At 45.3% G+C, this 27,788-nt stretch overlaps 1 protein-coding gene across 1 annotated transcript in view; it reads left to right on the top strand.

Moving 5' to 3' along the window:
• Positions 1-27,788, top strand: part of RTTN (rotatin) — a 478,682-nt gene that overhangs the window by 55,335 nt on the left and 395,559 nt on the right. The window contains exons 7-8 of the mRNA XM_030212687.1: positions 4,361-4,511; positions 20,523-20,688. Of these exons, the coding sequence (XP_030068547.1) occupies positions 4,361-4,511; positions 20,523-20,688 (317 nt within the window). The remainder of the gene's footprint in view (positions 1-4,360; positions 4,512-20,522; positions 20,689-27,788) is intronic.

Genomic DNA, 27,788 nt, shown 5'->3' with positions numbered 1-27,788 from the left:
CTCGACTATCCATCACCACCTAGAGAGTCCTCCACGGTGCCGCTGCACAATGTCCTTAAGGAGACGCTGCTTCGGAACTGGGGTGCGACCATTAACTAACCCCACCATTCCCAAGAAAGCAGAGTCCCAGTACAGGATCCACTCCGACCCAGAGCTAATGCGGCCACAATTGCCCCATGACTCAGCGGTCGTGGATTCTGCTCTCAAGAGGGCACGGAGTTCGAGGGATACCGCCTCGGCGCCCCCGGGGCGGGAGTCTCGCACTCTGGACTCGTTTGGGAGGAAGGCCTACCAATCCTCCATGCTCGTGACCCGCATCCAATCATACCTGCTCTATATGAGCATTCACATGCGGACCTATGTGCAACAACTGGCGGACCTGGTTGAGAAGCTCCCGCCGGAGCAGTCCAGGCCTTATCAGGAGGTGGTCAGGCAGCTGAAGGTGTGCAGAAAGTTCCTGTCCAGGGGTATCTATGACACCTGTGACGTGGCATCTCGTGCTGCGGCCCAAGGTATAGTGATGCGCAGGCTCTCATGGCTGCGTGCCTCTGACCTGGACAACCGCACCCAGCAGAGACTGGCCGACGTCCCTTGCTGGGGGGATAACATTTTTGGTGAGAAGGTCGAGCAGATGGTGGACCAACTGCATCAGCGGGAAACCGCTCTCGACAAGCTCTCCCACCGGGCGCCTTCAGCATCCACCTCCACAGGTGGACGTTTTCCCGGGCCCGGCAGGCTGCACCCTATTCTTTTGCGAAGCGTAGGTACAACCAGCCGGCCCGAAGGCCTCGTCAGGCACAGGGACAGCCCCAGCGCGCTCGTTCTCGTCAACAGCGTGCGCCTAAGCAGCCCCCTGCGCCTCCACAGCAAAAGCCGGGGACGGGCTTTTGACTGGATCCATGGGAACATAGCCGCCCTACAAGTGTCCGTACCGGGCGATCTGCCGGTCGGAGGGAGGTTAAAATTTTTTCACCAAAGGTGGCCTCTCATAACCTCCGACCAGTGGGTTCTCCAAATAGTGCGGTGCGGATACGCCCTGAATTTGGCCTCCCTGCCTCCAAATTGTCCTCCGGGAGCTCAGTCTTTCAGCTCCCATCACAAGCAGGTACTTGCAGAGGAACTCTCCGCCCTTCTCAGCGCCAATGCGGTCGAGCCCGTACCACCCGGGCAGGAAGGGCAGGGATTCTATTCCAGGTACTTCCTTGTGGAAAAGAAAACAGGGGGGATGCGTCCCATCCTAGACCTGAGAGGCCTGAACAAATTCCTGGTCAAAGAAAAGTTCAGGATGCTTTCCTTGGGCACCCTTCTGCCAATGATTCAGAAAAACGATTGGCTATGTTCCCTGGATTTAAAGGACGCATATACTCACATTCCGATACTGCCAGCTCACAGACAGTATCTCCGATTCTGCCTGGGCGCACGGCACTTTCAGTATTGTGTGCTGCCCTTTGGGCTCGCCTCTGCCCCACGAGTGTTTACCAAGTGCCTCGTGGTGGTAGCGGCCTACCTACGCAAGCTGGGAGTGCACGTGTTCCCGTATCTCGACGATTGGCTGGTCAAGAACACCTCGGAGGCAGGAGCCCTCCGGTCCATGCAGTGCACTATTCAGCTTCTGGAGCTGCTGGGGTTTGTGATAAATTACCCAAAGTCCCATCTCCAGCCAACCCAGTCTCTGGAATTCATAGGAGCTCTGCTGAATACCCAGACGGCTCAGGCCTACCTTCCCGAAGCGAGGGCCACCAATCTCCTGGCCCTGGCTTTGCAGACCAGAGCGTCTCAGCAGATCACAGCTCGGCAGATGTTGAGACTTCTGGGTCATATGGCCTCCACAGTTCATGTGACTCCCATGGCTCGTCTTCACATGAGATCTGCTCAATGGGCCCTAGCTTCCCAGTGGTCATCCGCCTCTCCACCAGTTGCCGCACTTCACTGCTCTGGTGGACCATCCGGTCCAATTTGACACTGGGACGTCCATTTCAAATTCCGCAGCCCACGAAAGTGTTGACGACGGATGCATCTCGCCTGGGGTGGGGAGCTCATGTCGATGGGCTTCACACCCAGGGTCTGTGGTCCCTCCAGGAAAAGGATCTGCAGATCAACCTCCTGGAGCTCCGAGCGATCTGGAACGCACTGAAGGCTTTCAGAGATCGGCTGTCCTGCCAAATTATCCAAATTTGGACAGACAATCAGGTTGCAATGTATTACGTCAACAAGCAGGGGGGCACCGGATCTCGCCCCCTGTGTCAGGAGGCCGTCGGGATGTGGCGTTGGGCGTGTCGGTTCGGCATGCTCCTCCAAGCCACGTACCTGGCAGGCGTAAACAACAGTCTGGCCGACAGACTGAGCAGAGTCATGCAACCGTACGAGTGGTCGCTCCATGCCAGAGTGGTACGCAAGATCTTCCGAGAGTGGGGCACCCCCTCGGTGGACTTTTTCGCCTCTCAGACCAACCACAAGCTGCCTCTGTTCTGTTCCAGACTTCAGGCACACGGCAGGCTAGCGTCGGACGCCTTTCTCCTCCATTGGGGGGACCGGCCTCCTGTATGCTTATCCTCCCCTACCTTTGGTGGGGAAGACCTTACTGAAGCTCAAGCAAGACCGCAGCACCATGATTCTGATAGCGCCCTTTTGGCCCCGTCAGATCTGGTTCCCTCTTCTTCTGGAGTTGTCCTCCGAGGAACCGTGGAGATTGGAGTGTTTTCCGACTCTCATCTCGCAGAACGACGGAGCTTTGCTGCACCCCAACCTTCAGTCCCTGGCTCTCACGGCCTGGATGTTGAGGGCGTAGACTTCACTGCGTTGGGTCTGTCTGAGGGTGTCTCCCGGGTCTTGCTTGCCTCTAGGAAGGATTCCACTAAAAAGAGTTACTTTTTCAAGTGGAGGAGGTTTGTCGTGTGGTGTGAGAGCAAGGCCCTAGAACCTTGTGCTTGCCCTGCACAGAACCTGCTTGAATACCTTCTGCACTTATCAGAGTCTGGCCTCAAGACCAACTCAGTAAGGAATCACCTTAGTGCGATTAGTGCTTACCATTATCGTGTGGAAGGTAAAGCCATCTCTGGAGAGCCTTTAGTCGTTCGATTCATGAGAGGCTTGCTTTTGTCAAAGCCCCCTATCAAGCCTCCTACTGTGTCATGGGATCTCAACGTCGTCCTCACCCAGCTGATGAAACCTCCTTTTGAGCCACTGAATACCTGCCATCTGAAGTACTTGACCTGGAAGGTCATTTTCTTGGTGGCAGTTACTTCCGCTCGTAGGGTCAGTGAGCTTCAAGCCCTAGTAGCTCATGCTCCATATACCAAATTTCATCACAACAGAGTAGCGCTCCGCACCCACCCAAAGTTCCTGCCGAAGGTGGTGTCGGAGTTCCATCTTAACCAGTCAATTGTCTTGCCAACATTCTTCCCCAGGCCGCATACCCGCCCTGCTGAACGTCAGTTGCACACATTGGACTGCAAGAGAGCATTGGCCTTCTATCTGGAGCGGACACAGCCCAACAGACAGTCCGCCCAATTGTTTATTTCTTTCGACCCTAACAGGCTAGGGGTCGCTGTCGGGAAACGCACCATCTCCAATTGGCTAGCAGATTGCATTTCCTTCACTTACGCCCAGGCTGGGCTGACTCTTGAGGGTCATGTCACGGCTCATAGTGTCAGAGCCATGGCAGCGTCGGTGGCCCACTTGAAGTCAGCCACTATTGAAGAGATCTGCAAGGCTGCGACGTGGTCATCTGTCCACACATTCACATCTCATTACTGCCTCCAGCAGGATACCCGACGCGACAGTCGGTTCGGGCAGTCGGTGCTGCAGAATCTGTTTGGGGTGTAAATCCAACTCCACCCTCCAGGACCCGAATTTATTCTGGTTAGGCTGCACTCTCAGTTAGTTGTTCTTCGTAGGTCAATTTCTGTTATACCCTCGCCGTTGCGAGGTTCAATTGACCTGGGTTATTGTTTTGAGTGAGCCTGAGAGCTAGGGATACCCAGTCGTGAGAACAAGCAGCCTGCTTGTCCTCGGAGAAAGTGAATGATACATACCTGTAGCAGGTGTTCTCCGAGGACAGCAGGCTGATTGTTCTCACCTACCCTCCCTCCTCCCCTTTGGAGTTGTGTGTTTCATCTTTTGCTAGTCATTCAACTGGCGGGAGCGGTCGCGCACGGGCGGGAAGACGGCCGCGCATGCGCGGTGGGCGTGCCCTGCGTGCCGACCGTCCCGCGAAGCTTCTTTCCGGTTGGTGGGGGCTGCCGCGGACGTCACCCAGTCGTGAGAACAATCAGCCTGCTGTCCTCGGAGAACACCTGCTACAGGTATGTATCATTCACTTTATTTACAAAATTGTACAGTATGTTAATATCTCTTTTAGAGTCTTTTGTCTTTGCTGAAGTTGGCATTTGGAAGAGATGGGAAGCATCAGTTGGCACTACAAGCTGTATCATGTCTGACCCAGCTGTGTACTAATTTAAAAAACAGACTTAACTTTCATAGAGATCCCAATTTCTTCTGCAGGAAACAGGGTAAGCAACTGACTGCATTACTAATCTTATGAATAATAGAAGATTGTTTAGATATGTGTGCCAGTCTTTTCATCTTCAGAACTCGCTCTGAAATATCTGGAAAAGGTTAGGTGAAATAAAATGCCATTTTATTAAACTAATGTGTTTAGTTTTTACTTTTTGTATATGTTTTTGGTTTTTTTTGGGGTGGGGATGTGCATTAGTTTGAAGTGACAAGGGGGTGAAAACATTTGGGCTGTTTCCTGTGTGGCAAATAGTTTGTGCACCACTGAAAATTTCCCAATATTGTATTCTTTGTAAAGGGTGCACACTCTTCTCAAATGGTGTGCACTGTTTGTGAATAGTGCCACTATTAACAATTTTGCATCCTGAAACCAAAACAAAATGAAAGGCATAGAAGTAATATTAGACCAACTATGATGACTTTTGTGGACGAATAGGATAACAGTTCTGATATATGGATGATATCTATAATTGGCATTTTTGCATTTTTTAAATTGCTTCATCTGTCTTATTTCTCAGACGGCCAGAAACTTGAGGTGCTGCTAGAGTCTTTATTATGTGACTTGTATGCAGTGTTTCTTTGGGCCTAGTGTGTGCTCTGGTTTTGGCATCTGCGCAAAGATGTCACCTAGGATCAATGGGCTCTGAAGATTTTGTTTTTGACATGTTTGCTAACACTTCTAAGTGTGATGTGCCCTTTTTGGCACTGAAAGTATTCATATTGAACCCCCCCCCCCCAAAAAAAAAAAAAAAACTAGGGGTGTTGCTACCATAACGGCAGGGTGCTCAGCAGCTTTCTTTTGTTCTTTCCTTGACTATCTTTTCAATGGGCAAACTGTGTAAAGTCAGGGTCTATCCCTTGGACACTCGAACCTTCTCTGTTTCTGGCCCTTTGGATGCACTTGTGGATCACAGAGGGACCCTGAGTATTAAGGTCCAATGAGCTATTCCCATTTGGACATGGACTGGAAGGCTCCCCAGTGATGGAAGACAATATTGAGCCTGGATCCGTCGAATACTGCCAGTACAGCCCAGAACCTCCTCTCCTAGAGGCACGAGGACTGATTAATCGAGTATCAAAGTTGTTCTCAATACCCAGCCCCAAAGAGAAGAGTTAAGAGTAGTTTCTATTGCTATGGAGAGCCCATGTATCGTGTCAAGAGAGGGTTCTGTAGGTATTAAAGGGAACGAGATGAAAAAGTTCCCCTTCATTGCTGGCCTCACCTTTGCTGCTTGAGAAGGAGGTCAGGCTCCTCTGGGATTGGCTTTTTTTCCTGGAGGTCGGTATGAGCCAATGAGTGCTGCTGGAATTGAGGGGCTAGATAAATGGCAGCTATGGGAAGGAAAGTCTCTGCTTCTGCTGCTGCCAGATCGACAAGACAAGAGCCAGATTGAGAAGGGCAACATGCTTAGGGGGAAGGACGTGATGAGTAGGACCTGTACTGCTGCCAAGCACCATGTTAATTGGTATGCCCTGTTCTTTCCCTTCGGATCATTACTGCGGGTCCAGCATTTCTCTCTCTGTCCTCCCCTCTCCGTATCTGTGAGGTCTGACATCTCTCTCCCTTCCCTCCTGCTCCCTCCCACCCCCCAGTGGTCCTCCAAACTTCCATCCCATGGGTCACCGGCAGAGTGTGGCACCAGACTGACTCGTAGCATCAAAGCACCAAAGCCCTACTTATCCTGTCCTTTAACAATGGGAAGCATGCCTCAGAGCGAGCAAGACCTGCAAAACCTTTGTGGGCTGTGAGCACATGGGCTGACTGTCCTTCGCTTTTATTAGCGAGAAGGAAGTAAGGAGATTTGTGGGGATGAGGGAATGACAAGGGAGATGCTAGACCGGGGGAGGGAAGAGAAAGGGGAGGCGCTGCACTGTCATGAGGAAGAGAAAGATAATGTTAATTGCCGGAGGTACCAAAAACGGAGGATATGCTGGACGTATAGAAGACTAGGTAGATGCTAGATATGGGCCAAAGAGAAAGGAGGAGGGGAGAAAGAAATAATGAAAGATGGGAGTAGGGCTGGGGAAGAAGACAGTGAGAGGGAGGGTTATGTTGCGAGGGGAAAAAGAAAGAAGTAAGTAGATGGTGTTTAAAAAAAAAAAAAAAGAGTGGTTGGTGAGAGTGAGATTGAAACACTGATAGCTGACTTTTATTAAATTTGGAGAACTAGATGAAACAATTCCAGTGGAAATGAAAATGAAGCTTCTGCTTAATGGTCAATCTATGTTCAAAGACTAGCAAATGGTGATTTATAAGTATTGTAACGGTTAATTTAAGTATCATCACAGCACATCATCTCTGTCTTACCATCTCCGCACTAAACGTGCATTTTATCCTAACAACGATCAAAGGATTCTAGTTGGCATCAGTCTACCCTACTTCATTTACAAGAAAAGTCAGACTAAGCTGTTTTATTCAAATAAAAATGAAAACATTGCAAATGCTATTGTCTGGTGGATAGCCAAGGATAGGCACCCCGTTAACATTGTTTCTATTGATGGCCTCCAGGAAGTGCTGAGTATTGCAACAGAGTGTCAAGCCTGTGAACTTCCAATTGGGCCAAAGATTGAAGCATACCTCAGAGGTCGTTCAAACTGGAAAAGAGCAAGATTCAAGTACTGGTGGATTGAGTAGCCCATGTTGCACTTACAGAGGATTACTGGACATCAGTATCCAAGAATGTCTAATTGGGAGTTACGTGTCGCACACTGGAAGAGACTTGGACTCTGCATTGTTGTCCACAGACTGTTTACCATGTGGAAGAGCGCAACTTTTTAATTGAAAACAACCCTAATTTCTACATATTCTCCATCATCTTAATTCATATCTATATAATTCTGCTTATCTAAGGACTGATTTGCAACATTACTCAGGCTGACCTATTAGAAAGTTCATTAAAGCTAATTTCTTTATGCAACACTGAAACATCCTGGAACCAGAATACATATTACTATTACTCCTAATTTTCAAAAGCTCGTGTACCCAAATCTGAAAGATAAGAATTAAGCTATGACCATTCCCAAAAGCTTCCTGGGTCAGAGTGTAGTTTGGCAATAATAATAATAAGAAGCAAACTTCTCATCGTTTGGACAATCTTAGGAATCCCATACACTAAAACTAATCCTTGCATATTTGTCCCAATATTCCCTTTAAAAATCTGAGTTGACATGATTAAAATAGTTTCTTTACGAGTAAAGGACTGAGTTGATTTGAACAAATATTTTCATTACGTTACCTTGTGAGCACTTCTTACAGATACATAGACTGTGATAAAGTCACCTCTAGGATAGTTGGGTTAAGGCAGTTTCAGTCTGAAATACAAGTCACAGAAGGCATTGCAGGCAAGGAGCCAGAGGGGGAGATGAAGAACCCGGACTGGACTCCTAGCTGCAATCAGGGAAGACATGGGTGTAAGCTGGCAAGTTGTGTAGAGTGGCTGCCACTGGGCGGAAAGAGAGGAAACCCTGTGTGCAGGAGCTCATCATTGGTCTCATTAGTTTAATGCTCAACTCAGCTGGTTTGGGTGTGGGGAAGCTAATGTAAGGAGAATGATTGGTTGTGGTAGCTGAAGCCAGGGATTGATTAGGCAGGTGGGAAGGAGTCCCAGGAGTGGAGTTCAGTTCAGGAGAGAGAAGCAGAAGGAGAGAAGTATTTGCAGGCTGAAAGTCCTTGGGCAGGGAGGTCCCTAAAGTACTGAAGCAGGCTGAGATTCCTTGAGTGAGAGGAAGTCCCAAAAGTATTGAATTCACTGTGAAGCTGATGCAAGGGAAAACATTTGGGTAGAAGGAGTCCCTAAAATATTGAACTCTCCTGAAGGTAAAGAGGATAGAAGGTAGAAACTGCTACTTGGTGACTGAACTGTGATGATGAACTGAAAGAACTGTTTGTCTTGGGAATTGAATTACTGTTTATTGTGTACTGGATAAAGAGCCCAGACTGGAGCCTGTAAGCCTGTATTGAATCCTGGTATGTGCTATGCTGCTGTTGGAACTGTGTACTAGAAACCTGCATGGAATAAAAGTCCTTAAGATTGAAGTTACTGGTGGACATCTATTTCTTCATTGTACCGGGAGCCTGTGGCTGGAGGAGATTGTTCTATCCTTGGCTGCACAAGAGAGGTACCTGGTTACAAGACGTACACAAGAGCACATTCATAAATGCTTGCAAGGAGGTTGGAAACAATTCCATGAGCCATAGTCTGCATGCTTTCCCTACTTGTTCGCATGTAGTTTACAGCTAATCTGAATTTTACTCAGATACTAGATGTTTAGTGCAGCTTAGAATAGAACACTGCTCCTCATGAATGAGCACCACTCTTAAAAAAATATATATTTTGTTATTGATACACATTGTATGCCAGGGAATTATGTACCCCCCCCCCAAAAAAAAAAAAAAAATAATGCACTGCAAAATAATACAACATAATGAACAGATTAGTAGTTACAGTACTCTAACACTTGGCTCTCAGTCAGCCCTAGCTCCCCAGTTCAGCTTCCTGTTGGCCATGTGAACAGTGAGCAGTACTGTAACAGAAATTCTGAGGTTACAGGTGGCAACCATAAAATAATTTACCTATCAATGTTTTTGATATATTGTACTTAATGGCTAGAGCAGCAGGCTGAGAACCAGGGAAGCCAGGGTTCAAATCCCACCGATGTTCCTTGAGATCTTAACTTGAGTCACTTAACCCTTCATATATTGTCTTCGAAATCTGCACCATGGTTCATAAAATTATCTACGGCGAAGCCCTGGGATACATGACAGATCTCATAGGCTTATCAACCAGAAACACAATCGGATCAACAAGAACATACTTAAACCTCCACTACCCCAACTGCAAAGGACTCAAATGCAAATCAACATATGCAACCAGCTTTTCCTACATAAGCACACAACTATGGAACGCACTACCAAAAGCCGTGAAAACTACACCTAAACTATACCTAAACTTCCGGAAATCACTAAAAACCAACCTATTCAATAAGGCATACCCTACAGACCCAACTTAAATGCCTGAACCCAGCTACACAAGAAACCAAAGCTTGTAATTGGACATATCATAACTCCTCCTCTCTATAATTCCCAAATGTGTCTGTAACATATGAACCTTATTCTACCTCAACATCACACTGTATTTGTTCTTACCGGTCTTGGCGAACGCTACGGTACTATGTAAGCCACATTGAGTCTACAAATAGGTGGAAAATGTGGGATACAAATGTAACAAATAAATAAATATATGCTGGCTGTAAGGAGTACTTGTTGAAAAAACTCCAAACAGCTCAAAACACTGCAGCCAGTTCATATACAAAATCTCTTGTTTTGAAAGTGCCTTCCCTTTTTTAATCAAATTACACTGGCTTCCCATCAAAGCAAGAATCACCTTCAAATTATGTACCTTTATCTTTCAAATCCTAAATGGTACAGCTATAGACTATATGGTACCATTAATAACCTTACCTCAAAGAAACACTAAATATGAGGTGAGAAACTATCACAGGCTACACCTCCCAAATTGCAAAAAAGTGATCTACAAAACTATCCACTTAGCAGACTTCATTTACCTAGGAACCAAATGGTGGAACTCCTTACCACCCAAAATAAAGAAATATTCAGGAATAAACTAGATTCTGCAAAATCCTCAAATTGTTCCTATTTAAACAAACCCTCACAAAGAACAATCATATCTCAAACAACTAATTACTTGAATTGTTATTATTTATTTATTTATTTATTTCATTTGTATCCCACATTTTCCCAGCTATTTGCAGGCTCAATGTGGCTTACATTGTTCCGTCATGGCGATCGCCATTTCCGGAGTGAGAAATACAAGTAGTATTACATTAGAGATCATGATTGGCATAGAAGATTAAACATTCAAGTATAAAGAGTTCATATTCAGATTTAGCGATAGAGTGGCGTTGTGTTAAAGTTCATTCGAGGTAGAGTACTTTATTTACCATTAACTTTCTCTTTGTTGCATGTACAATTTCTCATTCATAATAGATTTTCTAAATGTTAAACTTGCATAGTTATCCCAGTATGTTTATGATGCTGTATTGTAAAACTGGATTCTTATAATAAAATTACTTTCTTTGTTATGTATCCTATACTTTTTATTGTAAGTCACATTGAACTCAAACTTATTTTGGATAATGTGGGATGTAAATGTCACAAATAACTATAAAACGTGTTTTGTCAGCCTTCCAGGGACAAGAAAATACCTACTGTATCTGAATGTAACTTGCCTTTAGCTATTACTGGGAAAGATGTCATCTAATTCCAAAATCCAGTCCCAGGCATACTGTGAAGTAATACAAAACACTACAGAGAACCTACAGAGAAATTCCACCATACCATAATAGCAGTAACACACAAGAAGATCCTACCTAGGAAATGACAGCACCATAAACACTGCAGTGGGCACTAGAACATTAATAAACATTGGAAAACTAAACAAACCAGATTAGTATAGATTGATCCTGCAGTCTGTGCTAACAGAAAACCATGTCTTTGACACATGCATAACACAGACCCTTACCAGTATAGAATAAACAACCAACCGTGAACTAAAAATAGAAATAAACATTAAACTGAACCCCCAAGAAGCCAGCCTCTGCATACAGTTAAAAACCAGAGAAAGTGATGCATGCCTTCCATACTTTACAAAATATAAAAATAGCCAATATAAATTTCAAAAACTGACATATTTCAATCACTACATTACTAATTAACTAATACAAATAAAACAAAAAATGGAAAATATTTTATTGGACTAAATACATTTTTCAATTAGCTTTCCAGAGGACTAATCCTCCTGTCAGGATGGAATCCTGTCCTCACCTAAGGGAAAAGGTTTTGGTCTCAAAGTTTAATATAAATAGTTATTTAAAATTAGTTCAGTAAAAAGAGAGCATTTTATTTCAGTTTCCATTGCTATTTTTTTTTAATGTTTATTAACATAGCCACCACACTACTTTATCTTAAACTAAAAATAACATTCTATTTTCTGCCTTTGTTGTCTGGCCATTCATTTTTTTCAGTTGTGTTGGTCCCAGTCTCTGGGTTCTGCTTTCCTTGTCAGCTCTTAACTCACTTGTCAAGATTTCCTGTCTGTCATTTTTCTCTCCTCCTTTTACTTTCAGCTTTCTTCAGTTATTATCGTGTTGCCCAGTTTGTTAACCTTCCTAATTTCTGATAACATTTCTACATCTGTCTGTTCATCCTGGCCAGTAGTATGTTCCTGTCACTATCCTTTTACCCTTTTACACATGGAATTTCAATCCACAGGGATTCCAAGATGTTTTGTTTCCTTCAGAATTTTCAATCTATTTGATTCAAGGTACTCCTTAACATACAATGCTACCCCTCCACCAATTCGATCCACCCTATCAATACAATATAATTTGTACTCCGGTATGACAGTGCCCCACTGGTTATCCTCCTTCCACCAGGTCTCAGAGCTGCCTATTATATCTAATTTTTCATTTAGTGCAATATATTCTAACTCTCCCATCTTATTTCTTTGGCTTCTGGTATTTGTATATAGACATTTCACACTATGTTTGTTGTTCCTATTTACAATCATGCTCAGTACTTGACATTCTCTGAGGACAAGCAGGCTGCTTGTTCTCACATATGGGTGACGTCCACGGCAGCCCCAGGTCTGGAAAATCTTCCTAGCAACAAAGGTTGCTAAAGCCTTCGAGCGCACGGGTGCGCGGCCATCTTCCCACCCATCGCGCGAGAGTCCCGCTTCAGTCTTCCTTTTTCCGCGGTCAAGAGCGGCTGTTTACGGCGGTTCTGTGCCCCAGAAAAGAAGAGCCTTCATTTTAGCCGGCTTTTCGCCGTTTTTTCCTTCTCCGTTTTTTTCTTCTCCGTTTGTGCTTGAGTACGAGCTGTTTCGTTTTTTCTTAAAAAAAGAAAAGAAAAGTTTTTTCTTTAGTTTTCTTTAGTATAGCCCTCAAGTTTCCTTTCGTTGTCGTGTGTGGCCATTTTGGCCGCCCGTACGGGTTTTCTCCCTTTTTTGTGCCTTTCCTTTGACACCATTGCAGATTTTGATTTCGCCGCCGCTATTTTTCCGTTGATGACCTCTAGGCTCGCCAGCGGCTTCAAGAAGTGCACTCGGTGCAACCGGGCTATCTCAGGCACCGACCCTCACGTTTGGTGTATCCAGTGCCTTGGGCCCGATCATTGCCCAGACCCATGTAAGTTGTGTCTTAGCCTTAAAAAGCGGACACAAGCGTCAAGACAAGCTCAACAGGCACGCCTGTTTGGAGTTTTGCCCGGTACTTCGGCGTCAACGTCGACAGCGGTACCAAGGTCGTCAGTGGTGTTGATGTCGGCACCGGAGAGTGCATCAACCTCAGGAGTGTAGATAATGGCAGTCCAGAGACCATCACACGCTGGCAGCAGTGAACCATCGAGTGGGTCTCCACTTGCCTCGAGAGCTCCTGCGGTACAGGCCCATCGGGACCGACCCCTTTCGGACCCGACCCCGAGGAGGCGTGTGGATTCCACGTCCTCCTCGTCGGTACTGAGGGGTACCGTTGACGTGCCTCGAGTGAAGGCAAAGAAGCACAGTCATCGGTCCCCTTCTCGTCACGGTACCGAGAGCTCCGGGGCGTCAAGGGAATCGGCACCCGTGAAGCATCGACGCCGGGAGGATCGCTCACCTTCCATACAAGAGGTGTCGATGCGCCGGTCTCCGTACAGCCCGGTACCGCCTCCTCCTCGGCAGATTCTGGCCTCGACTCCTGTACCGACTCCACAGCTTTTCTTGACAGACACTCTGGACGAGTGCCTCCAAGCCATTGTTCCAGGCATCCTGGAAGGGCTGCTGCGACCCTCTGTTTTGGTACCGGCGGTGCTTGCGCCGTCAGTACCATTCATAGATGTGGCGGCTGGCTCCCCCGCCTGTGGTGAGGCCCTCGACATTGGTGCCACTTGCGGCATCGGCCTCGGCTACACCCCGAGTTGACTGTCCATCGATGTCAATGGAGGGAGCTTCATCGTCGCTGGCACGGGAGTCAACTTCTCGGCATCGTCATCGAGGACATAGTTGCTCGGCGTCGAGACGGGCTTGGCTTCGGACTGCAGTCAGAGAACTGTCTGATACCGAAAGAGAGGCCTCATGGGATGCAGAGGAAAATCCAAAATATTTCTCTTCAGAGGAGTCTTGTGGCCTTCCCTCTGACCCTACTCCTTCGCCAGAGAGAAAGCTCTCCCCCGGAGAGTGTTTTTCTCGTCCTTTGTTCGGGAAATGTCTATGGCCATTCTCTTCCTGGTGGTAACTGAGGATGAGCCCAGGGCTGAGATGTTCGAGGTCCTGGACTATCCTTCGCCACATAAGGAGTCATCCACTGTTCCTCTACATAATGTCCTTAAACAGACACTGTTAAGGAACTGGATGAAACCATTATCTAACCCCACCATTCCTAAGAAGGTTGAGTCCCAGTATAGGATTCACGGGGACCCGGAGTTGATGAAGGCCCAATTGCCTCATGACTCGGAGGTTGTGGATTCTGCTCTCAAGAGAGCCAAAAGCTCATCTCCAAAATCCAGTCTTACCAGCTCTACACGAGCATTCACTTGCGGAATAATGTGAAGCAACTGGCAGACCTGGTCGATCAGCTCCCTTCGGAGCAGGCCAGGCCTTTTCAGGAGGTGGTCAGGCAGCTGAAGGCGTGTCGTAAATTCCTGTCCAGGGGTACTTACGATTCTTTTGATGTGGCGTCCAGAGCTGCTGCTCAAGGTATAGTGATGCGCAGACTCTCATGGCTGCGTGCCTCTGACCTTGACATCTCCTTGTTTTTGCGATGGGTGCGAGTTTAGCACCATCTATAGCAACACTGTATTTGGCAACATTTGAAGAACGTTTTTTATATGGCTCAAGAGATTTTCAGAACATCTCCTTCTGGAAGCGTTTTTTTAGATGATATTTTTTTCATTTGGAATGATACATCTCAGTTGTTGATGCAGTTCTTGGATAAATTAAATACTTATCAACCAAATTAAAGTTTACTTTTCATTATCATACTCAAGGATTAGAATTTTTGGACGTTTGGGTTTATAGGTTAAATAATCAGTTACATACCACTCTTTTTCAGAAGACTGCTACACGAAATACTTCACTACATTTTTCCAGCTCCATCCCTACCACTTGAAGGCTGGTTTACCAATTAGACAGTTTTTAAGAATAAGAAGAATTTGTTCAAATAACATTGCATTTGAAACTCAAACATTAGCGATGTCTAAACGTTTTCAAGAACGTGGTTATCCGAAATCAATGGTGCGCAAAGGTTACCCGAGGGCGAACTTTTCACAGTGGGATTTGCTACTACAGTATCGTTCAAAAGCAGAAGATGATAAATTAATAGCAGTGATTCCTTACTCTCCTCTGAGTTCCAAGATTAACAACCTTATTCATTTACATTGGAGGATGCTACAAGTATATGATTGCTTTTGGAGCACCCAATGTGTGCATAAAGTCGTAGCAAAACATTAGGAGAGATATTCACTTATAAATGTTTGGACTATGAATAATTCTTTTGAGATTTTAGGACACTATAAATGCGGATCTTGTCAGTGGTGCAAATCAACCATTGAAGGTCCTATGTGGCAATATCCGTTGAGTGTATGCAATCATATGCCCTTGTCAGGAAGTATATATTGGTAGATTGAGTCGGTCGACACGTGCTTGTTTAAATGAGCACAAATCTAGAATTAAGAATCAGGTGCTTACGGCACCATTAGTGCAACGTTGGGTGGAATGTCATCATTCGCTTAATGATATCAAATGGAGAACTTTTGATCATGTGCAGTTCGGGTGGGAGGGTTGAAATATGAGTCAACTTTTAAATTTTAAAGAACAACGTTGGATTTTTCCATTTACAGACTTTACATCCTGCAGGGCTTAACTCAGAGCTTGATTGGTGGTCTCTGGTCTGATTGAGATATATTATTTGATCCAATCAGTACACACGTTTTGTGATCAGCTGTGTGCTATTTAAATCAAATGTTTGTGCCGGGAAACTGCGGCCATTTTTTTCAAATCTTTGCAGGAGCATGACTATTCTGTAGCTATAAGTATATTTAAGGGGAGAAATATTTTTATTATATTCTTGAAAACAGCAGAATGAAGTTTACAGTCAATTTTATTTTTTTCAGAGAACCTCTTCCCTGAGGAAGATATTGAAACTTGGCCATGTTGGCAGAGGTTCTCCTGTTGTTAAAAATGCTGCCGATGTGAAAGATAAGTGCTGCTATGGTTTTTCAATTCTTAAGAAAGATGTTAAAAATTTTGAAAATAAGTAGTAAGAATCTTAAAAAAAAGTCAATGTGGGTTGATCTATGACGATTTGCGCCTCAACCATTTTCCTTGATGGATAATGAATATCGAACATTGTGTTCGCATGGTGAGAGCAGCATTACTATCTGATGATCCCCGAAGCATGAAAATATTGTATGAAAGTGGCTATTACATTGTTTGAGAAATTTTGCTACAGAGGGATATACTATTGAAGTGTATACAAAAGAAAAATAAAAAGTGAAAGGCTTCTAGAAATGAGCAGTGGATTTTCCCCAACACACTTTTGATGTGGCATCCAGGCTCTCTGCCCAGAGTATATCAATGTGCAGACTCTCATGGCTGCGTGTTTCTGATTTGAAACATTCTGTTCAGTAGAGGTTGATGGATGCCCCTTGCCAGGGGGATAACTCTTTTGAAGAGAAGGTTAAAGAGGTCGCTGACCAATTAAAAAAACATACTGATACCATCTCTTCGCTCTTCCTTCGGGTGCCTTCTGCATCTAGCTACTCAGCAGGAGGACTTTTGGCAAACCAGGGAAGAGTACCTATTACTATCAGAGGCGTATGTACAACCTCTCGGCTCACCACCTGTTCAGGCTGAGCTGAGCACGCTCATGCATGTCAACAGTGTTCGCCTAAGGCCCCTGCTGCTCCTCAGTCAAATCAAGGGATGAGATTTTGACTGGCTCCAGCACAGCATAGCCACAGTAAGTGTGTGTCCCGAGGTGAGACTGAAGTTTTTCTACGAAAGGTGGCCCCTTTCCAACTGGTGTGTTCTTCAAATAGTCTGTCTCGGATAGGCACTCAATTGGTATCAAAATCTTCCAGATTGCCCCTGAGAGCTCATTCATTCAGCTCTTAGCACAGGCAGGTACTTGCAGAGGAAGTCTCTGCTCTTCTGAAGGCCAATGTGGTCGAATCCTTTCCATCAGGGGAAGAAAGGCAGGGATTCTATTTCTGGTACTTCCTTGTGCAGAAGAAGACAGGAGGGATTCGTCCCATCCTAGACCTAAGGGCCCTGAACAAATTCCTAGTCTGAGAAAAGTTCATGATGGTTTCCCTGGGCACTCTTCTCCCAATGATTCAGAAAAATGATTATGCTCTCTGGACTTTAAGGATGCATATACTCACATCCCGATACTTCCAGCTCACCGGAAGTATCTTTGATATTGGCTGGGAACACATCACGTTCAGTACTGCGTGTTGCCTTTTGGCCTTGCGTCAGCTCGCAGGGTCTTCACCAAATATCTAGTGGTAGTTGCAGCATTGCTACATAGGCTGGTCAGGAGCACCTCTTTGGATAGACCTCAGGAGTCCATGTGAATGATTATTCGGGTGTTCGAGCTACTAGGGCTTGTTTTAAACTACCCCAGGTCCCATCTTTCCCTGTCCAATGACTGGAATTCATAGGAGCCCTGCTCGACAGAAAAAAGTTCAAGCCTACCTTCTGGAGGTGGAGCAGACACTCTTGTTGCACTTGCTTCCAAGATTTGAGCCTCTCAGTGGGTCACAGCTCGGCAGATGTTGAGAATGTTGGGCCAGATGGCTCCCACAGTGTATGTTACACCCATGTCTTGTCTTCACATGAGATCAGCTTAATGGACCCTGTCTTCTCTGTGGTATCAAGCCCTGGGGAGTCTGAAGATGTCACTCAAGTGTCCCCAGAGCTTGTACACTGTCTTCAATGGTGGACAATTCGATCCAGTTTGATTCTGGGACTTCATTCCAATTTCCTGAGCGACAAAAAGTGCTGACAACAGATGCATCTCTCCTGGGATGGGGGGGGGGGGGGGGGGGGGGGGGGGGGGGGGAAGCTCATGTAGATGGGCTTCACACTGAAGTTATTTGGTCCACCCAAGAAACAAATCTTCAGATCAATCTCCTTGAGCTCCGGGCGATCTGAAACACTCTAAAGGCTTTCAGAGATCAGCTATCTCATCAAGTTGTACTCATTCAAACAGCCGTTTGGATGTGGCATTGTGCTCACCAGCATGGTATGTTCCTTTGAGCCACTTGTCTGGTGGTTAAAACCAATACTCTTGCTGACAAACTGAGCAGGATAATGCAACCACATAAATGGTCTCTCAATATGGGCATAGTCCGCAAGATCTTCCAAATGTGGGGCACCTCCTCGGTGGATCTTTTTACCACTCAGATCAACTGCGAGGTCCCTCAGTTCTGTTCCAGGTTTCAGGCCCATGACAGACAAGCTTCGGATACTTTCCTCCTCAATTGGGGGACATGTCTTCTGTATGCGTATCCTCCTATACCTCTAGTGGGGAAATCTTTGTTGAAACTCATGCAAGACCATGGAACCATGATTCTGATCACAGTGTAGTGGCCACAGCAGGTATGGTTCTCTCTTCTTCTGGAGTTATCCTCCAAAGAACCATGGAGATTGGAGTGTTTTCTGACTCTCATCACTCAGAACGAGGAGTCACTTCTACATCTCAACCTTCTGTCTCTGGCTCTCACAGCTTGGATGTTGAGAACCTAGAATTTGCTTCCTTGGGTCTTTCGGCAGGTGTCTCCCGTGTCTTGCTGGCTTTTATGAGACTCCACTAAGAGGTGCTATTCTTTCAGATGGAAGAGATTTGCCATCTGGTGTGAGAGCAAGGCCCTAGATCCCCTTGCTTGCTCTACACAGTTCCTGCTTGAATACCTTCTGCACTAGTCTGGTCTCAAGACCCACTTTGTAAGGATTCACCTTAGTGCAATTAGTGCTTATCAGCATGTAGAAGTGAAGCCCATCTCTGAACAGCCTTTAGTTCGCTTCATTGAAGGTTTACTTTCATCAAAGCACCCTGTCAGACCTCCACCAGTGTCATGGGATCTCAACGTTCTTGCCCAGCTGATGAAAGCTCCTTTTGAGCCACTGAATTCCTGACATCTGAAATACTTAACCTGGAAGGTCATTTTCTTGATGGTTGTTATTTCAGCTCATAGAGTTAGTGAGCTTCAAGCCATAGTAGTGGAGGCACCCTATGCTAAGTTTCATCACAATAGAGTAGGCCTCCGCGCACACCCTAAGTTTCTGCCAAAGGTATGTCTGAATTCCATCTGAACCAGTCAATTGTCTTGCCAACATTCTTTCCCCGACCTTATGCCCAGCATGGCAAAAGCATCTTGCACACCTCAGATTGCAAGAGAGCATTGGCCTACTATATGGAGTGGACTAGACCCCACAGACATTCCGCCCAACCTTTTGTTTCTTTTGATCCCAACAGGATGGGAGGGGTCACCATCGGGAAACACACCATTTTGATTTGGCTGGCAGATTGCATTTCCTTCTCTTAGTGCCCAGGCTGGGCTGCCCCTAGAGTGTCATGTCACGCTCACAATGTCAGAGCCATGGCTTCTTTGGTAGCTCACTTGACGTCAGTCTCCATTGAAGAAATTTGCAAAGCTGTGACGTGGTCTTCAGTCCACACATTCACATCACACTACTGCCTTGAGCAGGATACCCGACGTGACAGTTGGTTTTGGACATACAATGTTGCAGAATCTGTTTGGGGTCTAGAATCCAAGTCCACCTTCCTATGCCTGTTTTATTGTGTTGTAGGCTGCACTGTCATTCAGATTGTATATAGTGCCAGGTTAATCTATGTAATATCCTCGCCATTGCGAGTCCCAGTTGACCAATGTTTGTTGTTTTTGGTAAACCTGGATGTTAGGGATTTCCCACTTGTGAGAATATGTAAGCCTGCTTGTCCTCAGATGAAGCGAAGATACTTACCTGTAGGAGTTATTCTCCAAGGACAGCAGGCTGTATATTCTCACAGTCCCTCTCACCTCCCCTTGGAGTTGTCTCTTTGTTATTTTTATTTTATTTTTGCTGTAGTATAAAACTGAGGAGACCGTGTTCACACGGCAGGTGGGAAGGCACACGCATATTTGTGGTGGAGCATGTCTCGCGTTCCACAAATCTCTACTTATACTTTTTCAAGTCCCGGATTGGGTGACATGGGTCGACGTCACCCACTTGTGAGAATATAAAGCCTTCTGTCTTCGGAGAATACCTGCTAAGGTAAGTATCTTCACTTTTCATTCTCTAGTAGTTAAGCTCTGGGACTTGTTGGCAGAGGATGTGGTAACAGCATTTAGTGTATCTGGGTTTAAAAAAAGGTTTATACAAGGTCCTGGAAGAAAAGTCAGAGATCTGCTATTAAGATAGACAGTGTAAACCACTATTTATCCCTGGGATTGGAAGCATGGAATTTTCTTGCAGTTTGGGATTCTGCCAGGTACTTGTGACCTGGATTGGCTACTGTTGGAAGTGGAATACTGAGCTACATGGATCATGTATCTGACCCAGTGTGGCTGTTCCTATGTTCTTATCTGTAGACTTTTTTCTTTCTTTTTACTTATTTTGTTTCTTTGTTTTACTTTATTTGTCCTTCTTGTTTTCTCCTCCCCTTTTGTCTTTTGTTTCTTGTGCCAGAATCCAGTATCTCATCCTACCCAATCCTTTTTTTTTCTCCAGTCTGTTCCCCAACCAATTTGTCCTTCTTGTTGAAGTATATTAGAATTGGGTTGTATCAGTATTTGGCAACTCCTCTTTCATGCAGCCTTGCAACATATGGCTACTGCTGACTGCAGTGGCAGGCACCAGGTGCTAATTTTAAGAATTCTGGGTTAGGGTGTTTTCTGCTTCTGATGTAACATGTGATAGTTACATTTGTATTATTTTTGTAAGATGCTGCTTCCCAGAATTCTTCATTGTCATACTACCATGATAACAGAGGGAGCCATCAGTCCCAAAATCCATCCCCAGGAAGCAGTAGTCCTCGGCCATCTGTAATTGGACGTACAAGCCAGCGACCTCGTGGGGATGGTCAAGATTGGGATGCAGCATCTTCCAGGTAAGCTATATTGGAGAGATTGGGAACAGAGAAAAAAGGGAGTATAAGGAAACAGTGTAAAGTAATGGGTGAATGGAAAAAGATTGGCAGAACGGTAGAAGTAAGAGAATTTAACAGAGAAAGGGGTGAAAGATAAACTGAGGCATTTACAAGAAATTTAAAAGGTGATAGTAGAGGATGTGAGAGAGCACAACTGGAAGGAAAGAATGCATCCACTTTTTCCCTCATTTCAATTCATAGTGGCTATCCCTGGTTTCCATTGACAAAGGAAAGGAAATAATGGATTATGGAGGATGGGAGGAGGAGAGGGTACAAGAAATGAAGGTCAGTCCAACAGTAGGAAGAGAAGGGTCCATTCCACAGACTGTGAAGGAAAACAAAGGAGCAAAGAAGCCAAGATAAAAATAAGGGAAAATAATCTTATTACAGTAAAAAATTAAAATATTTAATTTAATACACTGTTTTATAGTCCACAACTTTTGGCCAAAGACTGAAGCATAAATTGCCATAAAAAAAATTAAAATCAACCCATCTTGGCCATGTTTTGTCACATATTACTTGCATAAAGGATTATGAATCAGTGATAAACAATCTTGTTCATCCAGGGAAAGTGCAACTTAGAACAATTATAAAAAAGCTGTTTCTATCCACCATTATCAATCGCCTATACTGAATCCTCCTTGCCCATACAATACATTCTTGGAAGCACTTCAGGATGTCTGTGCACATTCAGTGGTGTGAAAAAGACCTGCATCATCTGTTCAGAAAATCATGTGTTCGTTTATTTCTTTTTCTGCTATGAGTTAATGAAACCAAATTCATATATTAAGTTCATAAGTAAGTTGTAAATTCAATTTTGTATGTACTTAGCATTGAAATTTTTTTATTTAGTGCCATCTATCCTATTTTTTGAGCCATGTATAGTATGATGCTAAGTGTATTATGTATATTACAAGTTCAAACTTGTGATATACATAATACACTTAGCATCATAGTGTTAGAGTAGCACTGTTAAATTTATTTTTACTTTCTTGTTAACTATTTTTTAAATTAATTCTGTGACCCTGAAAAGGACCGTTAGAAACAATTTATCAACTTTTATACTTTATTGGCCAGCCTCTGCTCTTTCTAACAAGTCTGAGTCACTCCAGCATGGAGTGAACCATTTTCTGCATCTGTTCTGGAATAATAATTCTATTCCAGGCAGCAATGAGTGACTCAATAAGTTCTCGTTTGGTCCTGGGTTGTCTCTTTGATATTTCCAATGAGATTTTATACTGCAGGTTTTCAATGGGGTTGCGATCTGGTGATTGTGCCGGCCATTCCAAGTTCCTTACCCGTTTCCTTTTCTTCCACTCTTTGACTGTCTTTGCACGATGACTTGGTGTGTTGTTGTCCTGGAACATGTAGACTCCAGAAAACTACTCTGAAAGCAACATGCATTTTTCAAGAATTTCAATGCATTTTCATACATTCACTATTCCATCCACAACATGAACTCTCCCAATGCCACTCCCTGCCATACAGCCCCAGATCATCACTTTTCACTGAATGCTTCACTGAGAGATTGAAACACTCTGGCTTAAATTCTTTGCCTGGATATCTCCTTACATAGATCTTTCCATGGTCTCCTAGCACACACAAAGGGGCTCATTTTCAAAGCACTTAGACTTCCAAAGTTCCATAGTAACCTATGGAACTTTGTAAGGCTAAGTGCTTTGAAAATACGCCTCAAAGTGTTTTCATCACTGAAGAGCACCTTTTCTCAGTCCTCTTTGCTCCAGTTACAATATTTCTTAGCCTAGTCCATTCACTTCTGAATCTGGTCAGTGGTCAACAGTGGCTTTCTCCTTGCTTTGCATTCTCTTAAGCCAACTCCTAGACATTGCCTTCTCACAGTTGAAGTGTATACATCAACTGGACATTGTTCTTTCCAGTCCCGTAATATCTGTGGTCTATTTTCAGTATCATTGATTGATACTGGTGGCTAGCAGCAGCATTTTTATAATTGTTCTATCAGGGTACTTTGCCTGGGTGTAGAAGACTGTATGACTGTTAGCAATATGTGTGGAGACAGGCCCATGTTAGGTTAGTTTTAACCTATTTTTTGAAATTTTGTAGCAGGTACCTTAGGCTTTTAGAGGTCAGCATATGTTATAAAGACATAAATGCCTATATTTCTTTATAAAATTCTAGAGGTAAACAAGCAGAAATTGCTAATAGACTGAAGCTGTGGACATTTATGCCGGTACAGAAGAAAGTAAAATGTGAGCTCATAAAGTACATACATATTTTTTAAACTGCATATGTAAATCATTACTCTGCCACAGAAGACGTCAGCATTAATGTTCTGTACAAGTGTGTGCCACTTTGTCACTATGCATACGTAAGTAATTTTATGAAAGCCCCTTCACTCATGGAAAAAGGTCTTTCCTTAGCAACTCTCCAGACAGGTTAGGATACATGGGGTTATGCATACCTTCCAGCAGATGGAGTCTGAGAACACCTGAATCTGAGAATTGTATAAGAACCCTGTGCAGTTTTCAGCCAGCCAGTCTTTCTTAGTCTACCAGCAGATGTGGACGTGCAGCCTGTGCAACGTGAGCCTTTGTAGTAGGCCCAGGGAGGGAAGCCCCAGGGTGTTGTGATTTTCTGTTTTGGTAAGTCAAGGTTCCTTTGGGGTTTCTTGGTTGAGGAAAAAAAGAAAACCTCCCCAAGCAAATGGACTGTCCTAGTGTCTGAGCTTCAATGCTTCAGAGGGTGTTGGTTCGAGGGGGCCATGTTTACCCCTTGGGGTACTACACCCAGGTGGCCAGGTGCCTCTCCTTCCTCTGCCCTCCCAGTCTTGAGAGGTCTGCAGTTTGCCTTGGTTCCTGTGTTCCACGGGAGCCTTGACTGTGCCTATACAGCTCACAACAGCTAGCTGCTATGAAGCTTGCAGAGAGCAGAGTGCTGATCAGGAGCCTTGAGCTATGAGGAGAGGTGTCCTGGCTTACGTTCTCTGGTGGTTTTCTCCTATGCTTGTCCCTAAACATTGAGGCTTGCAGTCCTCATGGCTCAGCAGGGGTGGCTGTGACATGAGTGCAGAGTGTCTGTGTTGTGGGTGCTGGGGGGATGTAAATGCCGGAAATATAACGTCTGTTCTGTGGAGAGTCAAAGTTGGCTATGGCTTCCATGCTGTAGGCTGCAGCAGGGAGTGGATTAGCCGAGTCCTGTTTGGCAGCGAGGCCAGCTGAGACAGCTACTTCAGTGGAGGTTACAGTTTTGGTGGATACTGCTGCCATGTTGGAATCAGCCCAGCTTTCTGATCTCCTATTGCATTTGTCCCTGGAGTTCCCTCCTCCTGGGTCCTTCGGCTGCTGGTGACAAAGATCTGACTGGAAGGACATGTTTTCCTCTGGACTTCATCTGGGCCCTATTTCAGACCTAGAAGTTTGGAAGCACCTGTTGAGGGGAACAACTGCAGCAGTTTTCTCCAGTGACAGGCTAATGTCCTAGGCTGGAATAGGAAGGTGAGATAGATGATTTCTTGGTCAGATTTTCAAAAGAGGACGACTTTGACTAGGAGGATGAAGGTCTCGTGGCTCTGTGTCTTGAGATGGAGAAACTTCCTCCTGGGGAAGATCCCTCAGTGGTGCACATTTTCCATCGGGATGAGCTCTCTGAGCTTATTACTCAAGTTTTCTTCATGTTTATATTCAAGGATTAAGTAGCCTTGGAAGGAAATTGGGAGGAACTGTACCCTTTGGTGAAGGGCATTAGGCGGCTGCCCAAGCCTTTTCCAGTGAACCAGGACCTTCGAAACATGGTCCATGCATAATAGGTGTTCCCGGATTCTTTTTGCAGGGTTGCTGTGGCAATGGTCAAGCTCTATCCCAATCTGCAGAACATAGGGGGGTTTGAAACCTCCTACAGTGGAAGCAGTGGTGGCGGTCACCAAAAAGACTACTATCCACACGGACAGAGGCGCTGCTGTTAAGGATTTTCAAGACAGGAAAATGAAGACCCTACTGAAGTGTAGTTTTGATCTCTTGGCACTGGCACTGCAGATGTCCATTTGTAGAGGTCTGGTTGCCAGGGCTTGTTTCAGATGGGTGGAAAGAGTTTTGGATGACTTTAAACTGGATAGATGTGCAGTGGACAAGGAGGTCAAGAAGATTGAAATGGGGTCATCTTTTTTTTGGATGATGTGCTCTACAATCTGCTGCAGGTGCCGACGAAGAATGTGGCCTCAAAGTGGCAGCCTGGAGAGCATTATGGCTTTGAGGTTGAGCTGTAGATGTGGCCTCTTGATCCAAACTCTGTACTCATTCTTTCTTTTCCTGGGGTCAGTGCTTTTTGGGGAAGGGTTGGATAAGTTAGTGAAAAGTTTGGGTGAGTTCAAGCTCCCCCTCCCCCCCCAATTTGCAGGAGAACTAGCTCAAATTGAAAGGCTGGGGTTTTTCTATCTGCGGGAGGTTTAGGGAAGCCCGTGGGTATCGCCCCAGTAGAGCTAGTGGGTCCCAGAGGAGGGTTTGTTTCTTTCAGAGGATGCAGAACTTTAATGGAGGTTATTGCAGAGGTTTGGGTTCTGGCTCGGGAGTTCCTGGGCAGGCCAGGAATTTGCAATGAAAGTGTCCGGGTCCTACTGGTGGCAGTAAGGGCCCGGTTGAGAGATTTTTTAACAGAGGTGGACACAAATTACTTCAGGCCAGTGGGTCCTCGAAGGTTATCTGTGACAGATATTCTTTAGAGCTCAAGCGGCCTCTTCTGGATCTATTTGTGGAGGCTCCCTGTGGTTCCTGCTGGACAGTGGGTGCAATAAGGGATATGCTACAATGTCTCTTTCTATTGCAGCCCATCGTGCCTGTTCCAAGGGATGAATGGTGGACTGGAAGTTATTCCATTTATTTTGTAGCTCTCAAAATAGAGGTGCACCGTTCGTCCAATTTTGGATCTGAAAAGAGTAAACAAGGCCCTCAAGATTCTCTCTTTTCACATGGAGACTCTATGATCCATTATTGTTGTGGTTCAGTGTGGAGAACTCCTCACTTCCCTGGATGTCACAGAGTTGTATCTTCATATTCTAATTCGCCAGACCTATCAAAAGTTATGTCTTGCTGTCTTAGGGAGGCATTTTCAGTTTTGTGCGCTGCAGTTCAGGCTTGCGACAACCCCTTGAACTTTCTCCAAGGTTATGGTAGTGGTGGCGGTGGCAGCGGTGCTTCGCATTCTGGTAGATCTCCTATCTGGACGATTGGTTGATTCGAACAAAGTCCTTTTGAGAGACTAAGCAGGTGACGGCACGGATAGTGCAGATTTTGGAGTTTCTGGGTTGGATTCTGAACCCAGCCAAGAGTCATCTCTTGCTCACACAGGACCTTGAATATTTGGGGGTACGGTTCGATACACAGGTAGGTTGAAGTTTTTTTCTGGCAGCGAGAATCCTTGAGCCGCAAGGTCAGGTTCGTTCTCTTCTCTCAGTACAAGTTCCCAGAGCACTGCATTATCTTCATGTTTTGGGGTTGATGGCGGTTACATTGGAAGTGGTGCCTTGGGTGAGGGCTTATATGCATCCTCTACAGCAGCCCTTCTTTCCAGTTGGTTCCCTCAGTAACAGGACTTGGAATTCAGCTTCCCCTCCAGAGGACAGCGAGGTGCAGCCTTTGGTGGCAGCTCTGCAGGGCCAGTTTGGAAAAGAGTATGAGCCTGGAGTTTCTGGAGTGGACAGTGGTGACTACAGACACCATACTCTCGGGCTGGGGAGCTCATTATCTTGGTCAGGTGGGGTGCTGGATGGTGGAAGAGTTTTTAATGGTCTATCAACAGACTGGAAACTTTGGATGATTCGTCTCACCCTGTTACAGTTCCAGCAACTGCTTGAAGTAAGGTCGATAGGAGTGCTCTCCAACAACACCATGGTGGTAGTCTACATTAAAGTCATCAGGGAGGTACCAGGATTCGTCCAGTGGCAGCGAAAGCAGTGATCTTGGTGTACTGGGCAGAATCTCATCTTCTAGAATTTTTGGTGGCTCATGTGGCAGACATAGACTACATGCAAGCAGATATTCTGAGCAGACACACGTTGGATCCTGGGGAATGGTGTCTGGCAGGGAAGCCTTCGAGAGCATTGTTTGTGCTTGGGAGTTGGCCTGTGATAGATATGATGGAAATATCCTGCAATGCACAGGTGCCCCAGTTCTTTAGTTGACATTGAGAAGCTTGGTAGAAGGGGATCAGTGTATTACTTCTTCCATGGATGGCCCAGATCCTGCTGTATGGTTTTCCTCTCTTGGCCATTGGTGGGTCTGGTCATTCAGTACATTGAGTAGCGTCCCAGCCCAGTGATTGTTGCTTGCTCCAGATTAGCCACACAGGCCTTAAGGGGATGGGTCTGGCAGTTGGTTCTCCCTTTTCATCTGTAGGGGGCTTAGGTCTGCTCCTTCAGGGTCCTGTCATAATAGCAGACCTATCTCTATATTTGCTTATGGCCTGACTCTTAAAAGGGCACAACTTCGTTAGAGGGGTTTTTCCACCAAGGTAATTGCTGCCATGTTGAAGTCATGGAAATTGTCTACTTCCTTGGCCTATTTAAGGATTCGGGCAGGCTGGTGTCAGGGAAAGAAGGGTTGTCTGCCATGGCATATGTTGGTTGTGAAAATTTTGGATTTCCTTCAGGGTGGTTTGGATAGAGATTTGGCCTTGGTTTCTTTGAAGGTGCAGGTTGTGGCCTTAGCCTGTTTCCATGCAATGATTCGGGGAGGTCTTTGGTAATGTTTCTGGATGTGGTGCATTTTCTTCAAGGAGTTAAGCTTATCTGCCTGCCCTGAAAGTCCCTTGTTCCCCCGTGGGATCTGAATCTCATGTTGGTGGACTTGGTAGCCTCCTCTTTTGAGCCATTGGTGAAATGTACCTGCAACGATGTTACTTTGAAGACTGTGTTTCTGGTTGTAATCTCTTCTACTGAGAGGCTCTCAGAATTGCAGATGTTATGCTGGGATCCCCCCTTGTTGTTTTCCCGGGAGAGTGTTTCTTTAAAGCCGTTTCCTTCCTTTTAGCCCAAAGTGGTGTCAGATTTTCATTTTAATCAGTCCATTTCCTTGCCGGTTTTGGGTGATGCT

The sequence above is a fragment of the Microcaecilia unicolor genome, chromosome 1, assembly GCF_901765095.1.
Source record: "Microcaecilia unicolor chromosome 1, aMicUni1.1, whole genome shotgun sequence".
In the NCBI taxonomy this organism is placed as follows: Eukaryota; Metazoa; Chordata; class Amphibia; order Gymnophiona; family Siphonopidae; genus Microcaecilia; species Microcaecilia unicolor.
This window is presented reverse-complemented; position numbering and strand designations above follow the sequence as displayed.